A 17,544-nucleotide genomic window follows, 5' to 3' on the forward strand; every position below is an offset into this window, starting at 1 on the left:
ACTGAGAATTGACAAAAACAAATTTGAAACAAGTCCAGTGCCTCTTTCCTGACTCGTTTCTATACTCCTTTATCTCTACAGTTCCTTGCACCCCCACCATTGTGTCAGCATCAGCCAACTGCAGCCGAGACTCTGCCACAATCACCTGGACGACAAGCATCGGTGCCATATTTTACACAGCAGTCGTTCGAGATATGGATGGAAATGTGCATGGCTGTAGTTCAGCCGCCACTGAATGCTTGGTGGGTGACCTGACATGCGGACGGAATTACACGGCCCGCATTATTGGATCCAATTTCAAATGTAACAGCAGCGACAGCGATGAGATTGCATTTCGTACAGGTAAGAAGAATTGACCCAACGATCCATTGCATGCCAAATTCAGCAGTGCTCGTATGTTTACTCTTTCAATGTCCCCCTTAGCACCTTGTCCTCCCGATAACGTTGAAGCGTTCAGAGACTGTGACGCCAACCACGCTCTGATAATCTGGCAGAATCACCGGTCCACAGGCAACTACACAGCAACCATCGAGGATCCGAGTGGAGCTCAACTCAGGTGCAACAGTGATACAGTCAACAACTGCAAAATTCCAGATTTGCCTTGTGGGAAGAAATACAACGTTAGTGTTACTAACGATGACGGAACCTGCCACTCTGTTTCGACATCAGTCAGCATGGACTCAGGTACTGCAGCCATCACGTTTTCTAGCCGTTAGCGGGGAAAAAAATCTTAAATAATAAATGATATTATCTTTTTCTAGTACCATGTGGACCAGAGGATGTTGAAGCGGTCATGAATTGCCCTACAGGCGAGCTGACAATGACCTGGAGCAACTCTGTCCCTGCGGACAACTATACCGCCACCATTTCCAGAGGATTGGGTCAGCCTCTATACTGTCACTCCACAGAGACTCGCTGCACCAGAGGAGGCTTAGCTTGTGGCAGCACTTACTCCGTGACTATTGCGGCGGTCAACGGGACATGTTACAGTCTACCCAGTACCGAGGCCATCGTGCAAACAAGTAAGAGAATTGACGTGCACTTTCTAAAATCCGCAGAGGCCACAATATGGTGCCAAAGCCTCGTCTAGCATAATCAGTAGTTGTAGAAAGTATGATGAATAGCGGAGGTGTATTGTCCATAGTGATTATTACTGGATCAAAACCTGTTAGCCCACAAGCTAGCCGGAGTGGAGAGAATTTTTTTGAGGCTTCATTTTATCTTGTTGCTATTTTTTCCAAACAATTTGGCTTATCTCCTGATAGAGAATAGGCAGAAAAGAAGTTATCATATTTAAAACTTTCATGCTGCCGAACACAAGGCACACAATGGAAGCACAGAAGATCTGGAGTCAATCTGAGTTGAACAGACACAGCCTGTTATCACTGTCATCTCCATGGAGGAAATCTGGCCTTGGACTAATTTAGGACTTGGTAAACTCCTTCACAGGAAGATTTCATTAGCCATATTACAAATCTATCAGTTCATGGAAAGGACAAGCAATTAAAATGTCTGTTCTTTTATTTTAGGGTTGTTGGTGCTTGGGACGTCCAGGGGCGTGGTATTCAAATCAAGAAGACTATGTTTTACTCATGTATCACTTAAATTTTCATGTACTCTCAATAAATAGCTTGGCAGAGGGTTGCAGAAGTTGGGCATCGGTCATGAATGGCTACATCCCCTCCCGGCAGTAAAAGACAATCTTCCTGTGTTCGAGCCTTTGTTCACAGTTTCTGACCGAACATCTCTGACATCTCTTCACAGGGACTTTAAAATTGTTTGTGAATATAGTTTTTGGATTTTCAGGGGGGGTGAAGGGAGTTGATTACTTGGTAGGGCTGTGTCCCGATTCTCCAAGAGGAGCTACAAATTCTTTTAGCTGAGATTGCAATCCAAACTTGCATGACATATCCGTCTCATTCTCTGTCCTGTTAGTGCCGTGCCCTCCCACAGACATCACTGCTGTGGAAACATGCGGACCAGGTCCTGTTCCTGCCTCTTGGGTACCCAGTGACAGCGCCAGTTCTTACACTGCCGTTGCTGTGAGCAGTGCAGGCTATACTTCAGCATGCACCGCCAATGAAACGTCGTGCAACTTTTACAACCTTATGTGCGGGCAAGTTTACAACATCACCGTGGCGGGAGTGGAAAACAACTGCACAGGTCTCTTTGGAGATGCTGTGCCATTGTACACGGGTAATACGCTGACGCCGATCCTCACTTCCATGTCATTGAGAATGGTGATGCTTACCTATTCACTTCCTGCAGAGCCATGCACCCCCACCAACGTGTCCAGCCAGCCGGACTGTGCGGCTGGTATCTCTCATGTGTTCTGGAACTCTGATCCAACTGCTACGAGCTACACTGTGACAGCCACCAATACGGAGCAGACGCTTACCTGCGTCAGCCCTACGCCCAACTGTACACTAACAAACCTGCTCTGTGACCAACCTTATGACATTTCTGTGACGGCCACTGATGGCGTCTGTGTCAGCAGCCAGAGCGCCTCAGTCTGGCAGGCACCTGGTAAAGAGCAAACATAAATACAAACATCATCCACATACTACATTAGATGACGCTTTATTTGTCTCACTATATAGAAATTTACATTTCACAGCAGCAAAAACAAAATACAGGACCTGCTGTAAAGGCAGTCACTCACACAGCGCCATCTTGAAGTCAAAATAAAGCAAAAAAAAAAAATATGACACAACAAAAAGGACACAGACAGTCAATCTTAAGCACTTTCTGCACCCTCTTTGTTACATGCAGCAGTTCTAGATGAAAGAGAGTATCAAAGCGTCCTTTTCACCAGTGGATCAGGGACGACATGGTGAAATCTGCTACAAGCTAAATGTTGAAAGTAAACACGAAGCTGTAGCATCCACGAAAATAAATTGTTTCACATCTCTTGTCCCATGTGAATCCGCTTCAATTCCAAGCTGCGGCAGTTCCACATACAAAATGCTGACAAACAATCCGTGTCCGTTCCACTCGACGCACAACAACACAAAGTAACAAAAGAAAACACAAAACCAACAAAAAAGGCAGAGCATTTGTTGACTCCTGCCTACTCGGGCGCCATCTTGGACTTCTTTATTATATGATATTAGTATTACAGTTCAGTATACAGTATATATTTAAAAAATATCTTGTTTGTATTTAGGGATGCGTCACAGGAACGATGCATCATATTTTAGTACTGTATATCCAATTCAATCTGATTCAAACCATCAAACCTTTTTATTTTCTTAGTACCATGTGCACCAGTGGACGTCGACACCGTTTTCTCCTGCGACACCAATGACCTCACGGTCAGCTGGAGAAACTCTTCTTGGCCACTCAACTACAGCGTCGCCGCCACTCCCCTCTCTGGAAATTTGACATCAGCCACCTGCTACACTGAAAGCACTAATTGTCGTCTGAGTGGCCTTCACTGTGGACAATCTTATGATGTTTCCGTAAAAGGTTGCTTTGGAGATTGCCCTGGGCCATATAGCGTCCCACGGACCATCATGACGGGTATTAGGATGTATCAATTACTAGTAGACTGGATAGGGTAGGATAATAAGTTTGAATGAGCATTGTAAAAAATGAGTGATGTTTTTATCTATCCAGCTCCATGTGCACCTCAAAGCTTAGAAGCGATGATAGACTGTAGTACACACTCCATCTGGGCCTCTTGGAATGCTGCTTTGGGGGCGACGTCCTACACAGCAACTATGGCGGGACCAAATGGCTTCTTTGAAACGTGCTGGACATCGAACCTCACGTGCTCTTTTAGTCATCTACAGTGTGCGACACAATACAGCGTTAACGTCACAGCTCACGATGAGTATTGCACCAGCGTCTCCGCTCAAATGACAACGACCACCGGTAATTTCTACAATTGTGGATAATTAGTGCTTTTCATCTCCAGGAATGCACCATTTTGTTCTTCTCGTACCTGTTCCTGCAGGACCTTGCGATCCATTAAACGTGACCGCCGTTCTCCAGTGCGGTTTTGACGCAGCTACGGTATCCTGGCATGCCAGCGCCGGGGCTACATCGTACCACGTTTTGGCTTACACATCACAGTATCAAACATCCTGCTGGAGCATGTCAACATCCTGTCAATTGAATAGACTGCAGTGTGGAACGACATACAATTTGACTGTTGTCGCTGAGGGCAGCGTATGTAACAGCACAGGAGGCTCACAAGCAACGTTGATGACAGGTAGTGAAATTTTAATTTGAATTTGAATTTATGTACTCAGCGCCCATCCTGTTATGTCCTCTGTGGGCTGTTGTGCAATGTACTTCTAATGTCGCTTTGTCAAAAAATTTAATCTCACTATTATTCTTTCCCAGCTCCTTGCTCACCATACATCGAAAACAGCACCCAAATCTGTGGCACAAATTCCACCATTGTCTCCTGGATGCCAATGTACGATGCCACAGGTTACATAATTACCGCAACAGCCATGAGCGGCCATTCGGTTTCCTGCAACTCGGCGACTCCAACGTGTGCGCTAAAGGATTTAGAATGTGGTGCAACTTACACAGCCATGATCGTGGCTCTGGGAAGCCAATGTGACAGCCCACCTGGACCACCTGCTAACATTATCACAGGTTAGGTTTATTATTACGTTCTATTGAAATGCCCTGCGCAGCTAATATTATTATTTTTTTTTTATAGCTCCCTGCCCTCCAGCGATTATTTCCAAGCAGTACATGTGTGGCGACAACACAGCCGTGCTCAGTTGGAGTGACACTGTTGGACGTGTCGGCTTCCAAGCTGAGATTTTTGGGTATGGTTATCAGGAAATCTGTCGGACTCTAAATACGAGTTGTCTAGTCCACAATCTTCCTTGCGGTTTGGATCTCAATGTTACTGTCCAGGCTGAGGGAGAACACTGTAGCAGCACCCCGAGTGACTGTCATTCACTCCAAACAGGTGAGTCGAGCATCGTAATCAGTTCTGTTTTAAGATTTTTTAAGAAATGAATGCAAACGCGGAAAAAGACTGACACGGTGTCAATTGTTCCTCATCCGCTCCTGGATATACTTTCAGCAAAGATCTCGCTTCTCAATGAAACTCCACAATATTTGTAAATTAACTCATTCACTGCCATTTACAATTTTATTCGAGAATAGAAAATATGATGTAGAGCACCATTCTCGAATTTGATCGGATTTTGTTTTTTATGCTTGGGTGCCGATAAAGTGCTGGCCATGGCCTGTGGCAATGTTTTTTTTCTTTTCGACAAGGGGGCAGCATTTCCCTTCTCCCCAATTTGTCACTTCGTTTCTGCTTCAGCTGTTGTTAAAGCGCTATATAAACTCATATGTATGTATTGCATTGTATTTTGGACAGCTGCCCTCATTTCAAGCTGGTATAACTCCAGACCCATATCATTTACAAATTAACTGTTTTTCTGATGAAAAAGGAGAGTTTAAGGTTTCCTGCGCTACATTGAATGTTTATGTAGTCCTAAAATTCAATATTCTGTGGGTCCTGGAATTCGAGTGACAATGTCAAAAACCCTGGCACTGGAGTGCACACATTTTTTGCACGTCTGGCAGTGAATGAGTTAAACTACAGACACAATATATGGCCGCGGAGAGTGAATGGAGTTTTTAACAAATAATTTATTTACTCCAGGTCGAACAGGAATGCCAAAAAGCCTTTATAAAATGATAAACTTGTCTTTGTATTTTTTTTTCCAGCCCCATGCGCCCCAGTGAACATTAGCGCCACCCTGGTCTGTTTTAATCACTCAGCCCTGGTGTCATGGGTGGGAAGCCCCAACGCCGTTGAATACACAGTGACGTCAACCGGCCAAAATGGATACACACATCACTGTCATTCAAACACGACAAGTTGTCAACTCTCACACTTCCACTGCGGAGAAACATATGACATCACCGTAACGCCGCACTCTGAGTCGTGCGCTGGAACGCAGAGTCAAGTCTACAGTTTCGGAGCAGGTACCTGATGATCGTCAGCATAACATCAGGCTGAATTTTTAAAAAAGTAGAATTTTTATCCGTCTTGGTGAAAAGGTTTCTTCAGCCGTCATCTGTACTTCTTTGAAGGTGTCGGACGTTTCGCTTCTCATCTGAGAAGCTTCGTCAGCGAACTAAAATTTGCTGGTAGCCCTGGCCCTATATATATCCCGAATGAACAGACCTCTGCTCTGATAGGTCCCTGCTCTAAGGTTGGAGGGAGCACTGGACTACTCGCTGAAGCTAATATGATTACTTCTTTCGTCCTGACTGATTATGGTCTATGGCTGGCCCTGATTGCCCCATTCGCCCCGGCATCAAATGTCCGACACCTTCAAAGAAGTACAGATGACGGCTGAAGAAACTTTTTCAGCGATTAACCACTCCTGTACAACTGAGAGCTTACACAGATTTATATCCGTCTTGCTCGTCTTTCTCCAGGGCTTTGCGCTCCTAGTAATGTCACCGCGTCTCCACTGTGTGAGGACAACAACACGGTGTCCTGGTCCGGTGTGACTGGAGCCGAGATGTACATCGCCACAGCCACATCCGATAATGGATACACACACACTTGCAGCTCCAATATGTCGACCTCATGCCAGTTCACTGACCTTCACTGTGGGGAAAACTATTCTGTCACCGTGGTAACCGTGGACCGGGGTTGTCTGAGCGATCCGAGCTCGGCTGTGGAAATGGCGACAGGTGTGTTGAATCACCGCCTGAATGTTTTAACACATGTAGCTGTAATTGCTCACGACTTTTTTTTTTTTTTTTATCGAACCAGCTCTGTGTCCACCCACGAACTTGGCCGGCGAGGTCACCTGTGACACCAATGCCGTGACCATCTCATGGGACCCGAGTTCAGTACCGGGGGTTTCTTACATCCTGAAATACAAGAAGCTCTCGAGCACACTTCCTCCTTTATCGTGGACAACATCAAACACCTCACACACGCTCACGGATTTACAATGTGGACAGCGCTATGTGTTCTACATTGCTTTCCTGGATGAGGCTTGTCATAGCACCTACAGCTCTTCCCTGGAATTAAGCACAGGTAAGGGAATGTTTATCTGCAGTAAAATATATGACCCTACAACTCCTCGAATCATCAAAAGTATGAACTATAAAAAATAATTGTTGGTATAAAGAGTAATATACCTGTCACGAATGTTTTCTTTCAATGTTCAGCTCCCTGCCTGCCCACAAACTTCACGGCTCGCGTGGACTGCGGGCTAAACAAAGGCAACTTTTCCTGGCTTGAAAGCAATGGAGCAGCTTTTTACACAGTGGAAGTGACAGGGGAGCACGGCCATGTGGCATCTTGTGCATCCAACGATACCTCTTGTGCTGTCAGACTCCACTGCGGCCGCCCCTATTCGGCCTCTCTGGTGGCGTCCACCGAAAGCTGCAACAGCACTGAACACGCTGATATTTATTTTGTTTCTGGTAAGCAAAGACTCTGTGACGCTCCCCAACGTAGGAACATTCGAGTTATGAAAAACGGTACATACGAACATTTTTGCAGGTACACTATGTCGAAAAATGTTCGGACAGAAATGCTGTAAGTTAGATTTTGTATTGTGCGCCTTTTTTCCAACCAAGCTCGCTTACAATTGGCTGCGTAGAGTATGTGGGCGGGGAGGAAATCCCTCTTCCCAGTTGATACTCCTCAGGACGCGATGCATAACAAAAAGTAATGGCTGATAGCATGTCATTCAGTAATTACATGCCAGCAGCTTCAGTCATGGCTTACTGAAGACCCTAGGATATATGTCGTCGTACTACAGTCGGTGTGAATTTATTTTACAACTGTTAGAGCGTCTGTGTTTAATACTTTCCCGTTCAGTGTTTCACATAAACCTACATTCCATCCAAAATATAACACTGAAGCAACTTACGACCAAATTCACCGCTTGGAACATATCTCGTTCGTAAGGTGGGGATCGTCTGTATTTAATCTTGGATTGACTCTATAAAGTTTCTGAGCCAACCAAGTTAAGCATGTTTTCTATGTGAGAGACTGACTGATTGAGTGTTGGCCCTCCAACAGTGTCAATCGCATCATCCAGAAACTGAATTTTAGGTTACTTCAGTATTCCACCTCTGACCTTCATCATCTGAGATCGCCCAGAACTTGATCAGTAGCATAAAAATGAGATAGATAATTCGTCAACTTGTTTCCCATAGCCCCCTGTCTCCCCGAAGATGTTGTCGCCGTCATGGACTGTGACACCAATGTGATGAACGTGAGTTGGTCAGAGACCCCCGGCACGGACAATTACACGGCCTGGGCCATCAGCCTAGAAGGACACAGAGCTTCCTGCAACTCCACAACCAACAATTGCTCCATCCGTGACCTGTACTGCGGCCACGTTTACGAAGTGGCTGTCACCTCTTCCTCCGTTCAATGTGAAATCGTCGCTGGTTCCGACTACAAGGTCCAAGCTGGTGAGTCTTGTTTTTTCAAAGCAGCAAAAAATGGTTTGTTTGTAGCAGAACAGATGCATTGTCTTTTCTTCCTTTGTAGCTCCATGTAAACCGGAAAATGTCACGGGAGATCTCAACTGCACCTCCAACATCATGACGATGACGTGGCATCAAGTCACTCCACTGGCTCAGAATTTTACTGTAGAAGCCACATCGGCTTCAGGTGTGAGCTCCACTTGTGAAACCAACGAGAGTCACTGCTCCTTTTTGGACCTGAGCTGCGGTCAACTCTACACGTTCACCATCACGGGTCACACCAACGTCTGCATGAGTGAGATGAGCTACCCCACAGAGATGCTAACTGGTACGCCTTCTTCAAATGTCATTTTTTTTCTTTCCTTCGTTCAAACTTCGTCTGTGTAAGCTCTCGGTCGTACAGGAGTGGTCCATCGTTCAAACTTGCTTCTCAATTGTCCTCTAGCTCCATGTCCCCCGGGTGAGGTGTCGGCGGCAATAAACTGCACCACCCGAAAAGCTCTGGTCAGCTGGGATACCACAGACGCAGCCACAGCTTACAGAGCCCATGCAACTTCCACCAACGGACACAATTCCTCCTGCAGTGAGATGGGAGCGTCGTGTGAACTTTACAGCCTCGTCTGCGGACAGATCTACTCGGTTGTGGTGGAATCAATGCATACTGGGTGCGCCGGTCCGCCTACTGCCCCAGTGTTGCTCATGACAGGTGAGCCCAAGATCACACTTGAGGCAACATAACCTTTTTTAACCTTGAAACTTGACGACATATTAACTTATTCACTGCCATTCTCAAATTTATTCGCAAATAGAAAAAAAAAACTCCAGAGCCATGTAACTTAGAAATGAACTCTTTTTTTGTGGTGAAAGAAGAGAGTCTGAGGTTTGTTATGCTGCATTGAATGTTTATGTAGTCCTAAAACTCAATATTCTATGGGCCCTGCAATATAAGTGAAAATGACAAAAACCCTGGCACTGGAGTGGACACATTTTTGCACATCGTCTGGCAGTGAATGAGTTAAAGACGGTGGAAGAAACATATATTGTAACAAAATTGTGTACAGTCATCTATGATGGACAAATATGACAATTGTAACTAGTTAACTCATTCACCGCCAGGGTTTTGTCATTGTCACTCAAATTCCACGACCCACAGAATATTGAATTTTAGGACTAAGTTATATTGGTCTGGAGTTGTATGAGCTTGAAATGAGGGCGGGTGTCCATAATATAATGAATAAATTCGGGAATGGCAGTGAATGAGTGACATGCAATCGTAACGTTGACCTATTTCACACATTTTTTGTTATTTATTAAATTTACAAGCTCGACCTCAACTATTTTCTTCAATGTTGTCCCATTATAAAATATAATACATATACAATATAATATAAAAAGTACAGTAAAGTCTCGTTATATCGATATCGGATATATCGATAGTCCCGGTTATATCGATACTATTTCTATGCACGCACGGAGAAAATTACATGCAAACAGGGTCGGATATATCGATAGTCCCGGTTATGTAGATATTTTTTCGGACTCCCTTGAATATCGATATAACGAGACTTTACTGTATTTAATAAATGCGAGGGATATAATCCATTTTGTGACAATATGCAAAAACAGCAATCAAAACGTAACAATTCCATTAATATAAACATATTTTTTCTTCCGGACTTGTAAGTGGAAGCCATTTTACCTGAATAAAACTACCTCATCTCTTTCTCTTCCCAGATCCTTGCGTTCCCATGAATGTTTCGATCTCCTACAGTGTAAATGATACGTGGGTGCTGTGGAATGCGGCAGCTGGAGCAAGTTCTTACTCAGTATGGGCTGGAAATGATCAAGGCTGGACAACCACATGTACCAGCACAGAAACAAGCTGCCAACTGAGCGGCCTGCGGTGCGGTCAGATCTACAACGTTACAGTGACGGCACACAACCAGGCTTGTGATAGTTTCACTTCTGATGTCCAACGGTTTATGACAGGTGTGTCATGGGATCAATCACAGGTGTACGTGATAAACTGGTCACCCCTGGGAAATCATTTTTGCATGTGTGTTCATTGTTTTTCAGAACCATGCCCACCTACTAATGTTTTAGCTGAGATGGAGTGTGAGAAACTTGCGCTGATTATTTCCTGGGACCTGAGTGTGCTCGCTCAAGGTTACGTGGCCTATGTTTACGACCATTACGGGGACTATGTTTTGATGTGTGAGGCGGACGGTACAACCACCAACTGTGCTGTCTTGGGACTCATGTGTGGCACCCAATACGACATATGGGTCGTAGCCTTGGGAGAGGAGTACAACAGTTCTGACAGCACCACGGTCACGTTGACATCAGGTACAGACAGATTACAAACGAAACACACAATATGATCACAAAACAACTTCATATCGTTTCAAAAACTTTTTCCAACGCGACCTTTTAAAATATACAGACGCTCCCCACCTTACGAACGAGATGCGTTCCGAGCGGTCGTTCGTAAAGTGAATTTGTTTGTAAGTTGCTTCAGTGCTATATTTTGGATGGAATATATGTTGAAGTCAAACACTGAACGGGGAAGTACAAAACACAGATGCTCTAACATCGTAAAATAAATTCACACCGACTGTCGTAAGACAACATATATCCTTGGGTCTTCAATAAGCCATTACTGAAGCTGGTGGAAAGAAATTACTGAATTACGTGCCAGCAGCCATGGCTTTTTATTATGCATCGCCTCCCCCTGGAGCGTCAACTGGGAAGAGGGATTTCCTCCCAGCCCACATACTATACGCAGCCAATCATAAGCGGATCGGGGTCTGAACTCTTTGGCAACACTTCAGCATAGCCGGGTGCTGATTGGTGCCTTGGTTTCCATCGTGTAAACATCCAGCCCTTGAAACCTCCAATGTGTCTGTGTGCGTGCATGTGCGTGAAGCACAGTACTCAGGCTGGAAAAAGATGCGAAATACAAAGTCTATTTTACAGCATTTCTGTCCGAACATTTTCCGACATACTGTACCAGCAAAAATGTTCGTATGTACCGTTATTCGTAACTCAAATGTTCGTAAATTGGGGAACATCTATATTCTTGTTCTGAAATCCGCAGAGCCTTGCCAACCGTCCAGCATTGAAGCCGTTATGGACTGTGAGATGAAATCCGCCATCGTATCCTGGCAACCCGGCCTTGGAGCCGCCAAGTCTTACATAGCTAATCTAACGGCCACATCGGGGCACACCGCAACATGCATCACCAACGAGACCAACTGCCTTCTCGCACCTCTGCCTTGTGGCGAGCAATATACAGTCTCTGTGGCAAGTGTGGGAGACACCTGCAACAGCACTGATCAAATGTCAGGATATCTCACCACAGGTACTGTGTGATCCGTCAATTGTTACACAGGTGTTGCCATCAGCAAAATGGATTTTATACTTTATCACTCCTCAATTTGCAGAGGCCTGTGTCCCATCGAATCTGTCCATAAACTTCAAAATGAGTGAAGCTCTCGTCACGTGGGGTCCGGCCCGAGGCGCTAGATCTTACTGCGTCCAGGCTGTGAGCGATCAAGGTCTAACGGCAACCTGTAACAGTACTGGCACTCAGTGCAGTGTTACTGACTTGCATTGCAGTCAGATCTACAACATCACGATGACAGCGAAAAATGACGTGTGCAACAGCACAGCGAGAACGCAAACGTATCGTCTCATGACAGGTTCGATAAACTCATCTTGATCGAAAAGGATGTTGCGATTGAGTAAACATGCAGTACCAATGATCACCTTCCTATTCACTTCGGCTTTAACGCCACTTTGTGGATTGTTGGAGAATTTTTGAAAGACCACAAAAGAATTTTCCTGTCATTTCAGAACCGTGCCCACCTACCAATGTTCAAGCCAATGTGCAATGTGAACAACTTGCGGTGACCGTTTCCTGGGAGCACAGTGAACACGCCGTGGGTTATGTCGTCTATGTTTACGACCATTATGGATACTACACTTTGATGTGTGAGGCCGGAGACGCAGACACTGGCTGCGTTGTCTCGGGACTCATGTGTGGCACCCTATATGATGCGTGGGCCATTGCCCGAGGAGAGGAGTACAATAGCTCTTACAGCACAATGGTTTCATTCACATCAGGTAGTGACTTAATGCTAATTAGCCGTTGCAAAAATGTACAGACGTTCTTCACTTTAAGAACGAGATACGTTCCGAGCGGTCGTTCGTAAGGTGGATTTGTTCGTAAGTTGCTTCAGTGCTATATTTTGTATGGAATGCATATTTAAGTTGAAACACCGAACGGGGAAATATAAAATACAGACGCTCTAACAGTCGTAAAATAAATTCACACCTACTGTAGTACGAGGACATACATCCTTGGGTCTTCAGTAAGCCATTACTGAAGCTGCTGGTACGTTATTACTGAATGACATGCCATCAGCCATTACTTTTTGTTATGCATCGCGTCCTCCAGGAGCGTCAACTGTGGAGAGGGCTTTCCTCCCCGCCAACGTACTTTACGCAGCCAATCGCAAGCAAGCTAGGCCGGAAAAAGGCGTGCAATACAAAATCTAACTTACTTACATCATCTCTGTCCGAACATAACCGCAAAAATGTTCGTATATACCGTTATTCGTAACTTGAATGTTCGTAAATTGGGGAGCGTCTGACCACGACATACTAAATTGTGGCCACAAATTACTGCATTTTCTGGACTATGAAGCAAAGAAAATTAATAAATGGACTCTAACACTTTCAATTCACATTTTCATTCTGTGTTCCTAGCTCCATGCCTGCCTGCCAACGTAAATGTGGAAGTCGACTGTAACTCCGACGGGTTTGCGGTGGCGTCCTGGAGCCCTCCTTACGGCACAGCAAACATTTCCCTAAAAATCGCTGGAAGTCTTGTATTTCGTTGCCATGCTGAGCACAACTATGCTTTGAGCATTTGCAACCTGACGGGGTTAAATTGTGGTGAAACCTACAACCTGAGCCTCACTGCCAGCAACGACTACTGCAGCGTTACGTCAAATATGCACTCAAACTTCACCACACGTAGGTTTGCCCAAATTTAAAATTTCAAGGCTCTCTTTTCCAAAATGTATCTGAAAACATATCTACTCCGCAGGCCCATGCCGACCTAAGTACGTCAGTGTCGCCCTGCCTTGCGGTTCTAAAACGGCAGTCCTGTCCTGGTTGGAGAGTCCTGAAATTGAACTTTACATGGGAAACGCTATCCTGAGCTCAGGCGGGGAGGAGCATTGGTGTAACGCTACAGGTTCTTCCTGTATGTTCCCGGACCTCTCCTGTGGGGAGATGTATAACTTTACTGTTAAAGCACTGAGCCACGGCTGCTGCAGCCAAGCCAGTGAGCCTGTGCACATTCAAACAGGTATGAACATTTGTGCTGCACTACGTTAAACTCATTTTTTGCCTCAGGCCACATTGTAGTTACGATTTCCTCCGGGGGGCCGTTATAGATTCGGGGAAGCCATTACAATGTTTAATCCCCTCCACATATTACAAAAAAGCGTGCAACAAATAAATGAATAACGTATTTTCCCGTAGAAAAGGCGCACCCAAAAGCGTTAATTTTCTTGAAAATGACCTTATACGCCAGTGCACCTTATGTGAAGTAATATTGAGCTACAACAGGTCTCGCAAACACTGTCAGCGGCCACTGACTTAATTTCCTACTGTAGAAGAAGTAGTGCGTTACCCTGGCCTCTATTGTAGTGCCTTATAATGTGGTGTGCCTTATATTTGGAAAATTTTTATCTATTTATGTTATATTTGGAAAACTTTTTTCATTCAGTGAAAGTGCGCCTTATAGTTCAGTGCGCCTTATACAGTAAAGTCTCGTTATATCGATATCGGATATATCGATAGTCCCGGTTATATCGATACTATTTCTATGCACACACGGAGAAAATTACATGCAAACAGGGTCGGATATATCGCTAGTCCCGGTTATATCGATATTTTTTCGGACTCCCTTGAATATCGATATAACGAGACTTTACTGTATATGGAAAAAGTTTGAAAACACAACATTCATTGGGGGTGCGCCTTATACTCCTGTGTGACTTATGCACCGTAAAATACGCTAGTTTTCAAATTTGAAGTAAAAAATAATGACTGTTATTGTGGTTTACATGGGACAATTTGAAATTTTGGTTGGGACTTGAGCAAGCGTCATGGAATTACATGTATTTTTGCTTTCGCGGGACGAATAAAATGATGTGACGGACCAGATTTGGCCCCCAAGCCTCGACTTTGACACCAGTGCACTAAATGATGCATCTGGCTTTTCTTATGCACAAATATTTTGTCATGACCTTTCTTCCATTCAGAACCTTGCCAGCCTGTGATAGTGATGGCTCAGTCGCCGTGTCAGACTGAGGAATTGCAGCTCTCTTGGAATGCCGCTCGCGGTGTGGTGTTTTACCTCATCACGGCCACAGGAAGTCTGGGTTATGTGGAGAACTACAATACGACGCAGACCAGCCTGACTGCTGCTCTGCCATGCGGACAGAATTACAGCGTCATCGTGCAAGGACAAGGCAGCGAGTGCAAGAGTGACCCTAGCAGTCCTGCCTTTGTCAAAACTTGTAAGATCTCAATACAGTCGATCACATACAGTCGATGATATGATCTTATTTAAAAGTTGACGTGATAAGTGTTGTACATACAGTGATACCTAAGCTCATGAACTTAATTGGTTCCCAGAAAGTGTGTGTAAGGTGAAAAGTTTGTCTGTCGAACATTTATTTCCCATAAGAAACAATTAAAAATGAAAATTATCCGTTCCCAGGTCCCCATAAAACATAATTTTCTACTAAATAAGCCTTAAAACTACAAGAAATATACCTTATTTTATGTATGATAAGGGTTCTATTTGATTGTAATTAAAGAAATAAACTGTACTCTATTGCACATCGTCTGGCAGTGAATGAGTCAATATCAGTGACGCCATTTTGAATTATGAATTTTGGCCTGTTTGAGCTATTTGGTTGATTGTTTTGATCGAAACATGTTAGCCAATCAGAGAAGGCCTTCCTTGTGTTAAAAAGTAAAGGTTTGGGGAGATCATACATGTATTATCCAAACCGTAAAATCATTGGACTCAAGGTTGAAAGTGGCCGTTCCAGGCAGACTCAGCATTTGGATGTTTTTTTCTTTTTTTATGGGGGGGGGGGGGGGGGGGGGGGGGGGGAAAAAAGTGACCTTGAGAGAAATTCTTCTTCTTCTTATTATTATTATTATTATTATTATTATTATAAGTCTTTTATTTACCTTTGTGATGGTTGTTGATGTAGTTGCCTCTTGATGATATCTGAGTGAAGTTACTCTGCTTTCTCGGCGATCATACCCTCACTCACACTGTCCCCTGCTAGCTGCTTGTCGTTAATCCAAATCAACAGAGGTTTTTCAACCTCTTCAATTGCCTGAGACCGTTGCTTAGACATCACAGACACACCCTTAGCCACACGTAGCAATGGTCGACTTAGCATACTGGTACTGGGACGCTAATTCACACAAACACACACCTCGTTCATGTTTTTCGATGATCTCCTTCTTCTGCTCGACCATATTTTTCTTTTGTGTCCTTTTCAGCTCAACACTAGCCTGTGGTGGGGTCTTTTTCGCTCCCATAATAGCAAAAGCACTCCACTCGATAACAAACTATGTATACACTCAAAGAAAGGGGTGACGAAAACTAGTCCGCCAGCCACGGTGGCGTTATGTGGTTTGGTTCGTCCCCCAAAAACTAGTTCGTCTGCCAAGATTATATTATCGCTAATTTAATATTTATAAGGCGAAAAGTTCATGAGCTAAAGCGTTCGTAAGCTGAGGTATCACTGCTTAGTTGTATTTGCATCCCTCTTCCATCCTCAGCTCCATGCATCCCTCGTGACGTGATGACCTACAAGCAGTGCGGGGCAAACGCAGCCTCTGTTTATTGGCTTCCCAGTGATGGCGCCAAAACATACGCCGCAGAAGCCATCGGTCTCGATGGACACAGCCACTGGTGTTACAGCAACCATAGCGACTGCACATGGGACGACCTTCACTGCGGCGATGAATACACCGTCCTGGTAATGGCCGAGGACGAAGACTGCGCCAGTCTGCCCGGCAACAGCTCTGTCATCTACATGGGTATAAACATTGAGAACAAAAGTGCATTTATTCAACATGTCTTCCCTCATAATCGTCAATGATTATTATCTTTTTTTTTTTTTCAGAACCATGTTCACCCCAGAATGTCCTTGCCTCTGTGGACTGTGACGTGAACGCTGTTTCGCTAAGTTGGAATGCCAGTGATGGAACAAAAGTGTACGTGGTCTCACTTGACACGGAAGGCCAAAGTGTCATGCACAGCACCAATGACACCCAAGTCCACTTATCCGGACTTGACTGTGGGGAAAACTACAACCTCACGGTCACACCTCACAACCATTACTGCGTCGGTATGACTAGTGTAGCCACTTCAATACAGACCTGTAAGTCAAATACCAAAAAAATAAATAAACACTTGACATAATCACCAGAAGCTGTGAAGTTAGCTTTATTCATATCTTGTCTCTTGAAGGGCCTTGCCCACCCAGTGAGGTCTACACCATGAAGGACTGTCTTTCTGATACTGTCGTGGTTGCGTGGGAACCCAGCAATGGCACAGACCACTACACAGCCACCATGGGCTCGTTCAGCGGTGTCACTCACACCTGCATGTCATATTCTGGCGAATGCAACATTTCCGGACTGACCTGCGGACAGAGCTTTGCCGTCTCCGTCACGGCATCCAACCAGTTGTGTAACGTCACCACTGTAGCATATCACAGTGTGCAATCAGGTGAGATTTTATGTGCTTTGTAACCATTAAAAAAAATCTAAATTGGACTCTGATTCTAGCCATGGTATGATTACATTTGCAGTAAACCGCCACTTTAGGAGAAGGATTTCTGATTTTGAGTCTATTTTGTTCAGCTGCGGGCCGTGGATTTCATCGCTAGGCCTTCAGTAGTGCTATGTCTGAATCAATCCAGATGAAAGAAAGTGTGGTGTGATTTACTGGAAGTCCTCTAGAGGGTACCATTAGCCAGGAAA

At 44.7% G+C, this 17,544-nt stretch overlaps 1 protein-coding gene across 1 annotated transcript in view; it reads left to right on the plus strand.

The window, feature by feature from the left end:
- LOC148891297 (uncharacterized) overlaps positions 1-17,544 on the plus strand; it is a 36,784-nt gene that overhangs the window by 6,692 nt on the left and 12,548 nt on the right. The window contains exons 9-36 of the mRNA XM_089008608.1: positions 82-342; positions 424-684; positions 762-1,022; positions 1,936-2,196; positions 2,269-2,526; positions 3,256-3,522; positions 3,619-3,876; positions 3,959-4,216; positions 4,351-4,611; positions 4,679-4,936; positions 5,710-5,970; positions 6,430-6,690; positions 6,773-7,042; positions 7,177-7,434; positions 8,176-8,436; positions 8,516-8,779; positions 8,897-9,157; positions 10,186-10,440; positions 10,528-10,797; positions 11,549-11,812; positions 11,895-12,152; positions 12,307-12,576; positions 13,222-13,491; positions 13,565-13,828; positions 14,790-15,047; positions 16,336-16,596; positions 16,683-16,940; positions 17,030-17,290. Coding sequence (XP_088864734.1) covers positions 82-342; positions 424-684; positions 762-1,022; positions 1,936-2,196; positions 2,269-2,526; positions 3,256-3,522; positions 3,619-3,876; positions 3,959-4,216; positions 4,351-4,611; positions 4,679-4,936; positions 5,710-5,970; positions 6,430-6,690; positions 6,773-7,042; positions 7,177-7,434; positions 8,176-8,436; positions 8,516-8,779; positions 8,897-9,157; positions 10,186-10,440; positions 10,528-10,797; positions 11,549-11,812; positions 11,895-12,152; positions 12,307-12,576; positions 13,222-13,491; positions 13,565-13,828; positions 14,790-15,047; positions 16,336-16,596; positions 16,683-16,940; positions 17,030-17,290 — 7,329 coding nt within the window. The remainder of the gene's footprint in view (positions 1-81; positions 343-423; positions 685-761; positions 1,023-1,935; positions 2,197-2,268; positions 2,527-3,255; positions 3,523-3,618; positions 3,877-3,958; positions 4,217-4,350; positions 4,612-4,678; positions 4,937-5,709; positions 5,971-6,429; positions 6,691-6,772; positions 7,043-7,176; positions 7,435-8,175; positions 8,437-8,515; positions 8,780-8,896; positions 9,158-10,185; positions 10,441-10,527; positions 10,798-11,548; positions 11,813-11,894; positions 12,153-12,306; positions 12,577-13,221; positions 13,492-13,564; positions 13,829-14,789; positions 15,048-16,335; positions 16,597-16,682; positions 16,941-17,029; positions 17,291-17,544) is intronic.

Source organism: Hippocampus bargibanti, linkage group LG11, assembly GCF_051943395.1.
Source record: "Hippocampus bargibanti isolate YZ-2025 linkage group LG11, ASM5194339v1, whole genome shotgun sequence".
Taxonomy (NCBI): Eukaryota; Metazoa; Chordata; class Actinopteri; order Syngnathiformes; family Syngnathidae; genus Hippocampus; species Hippocampus bargibanti.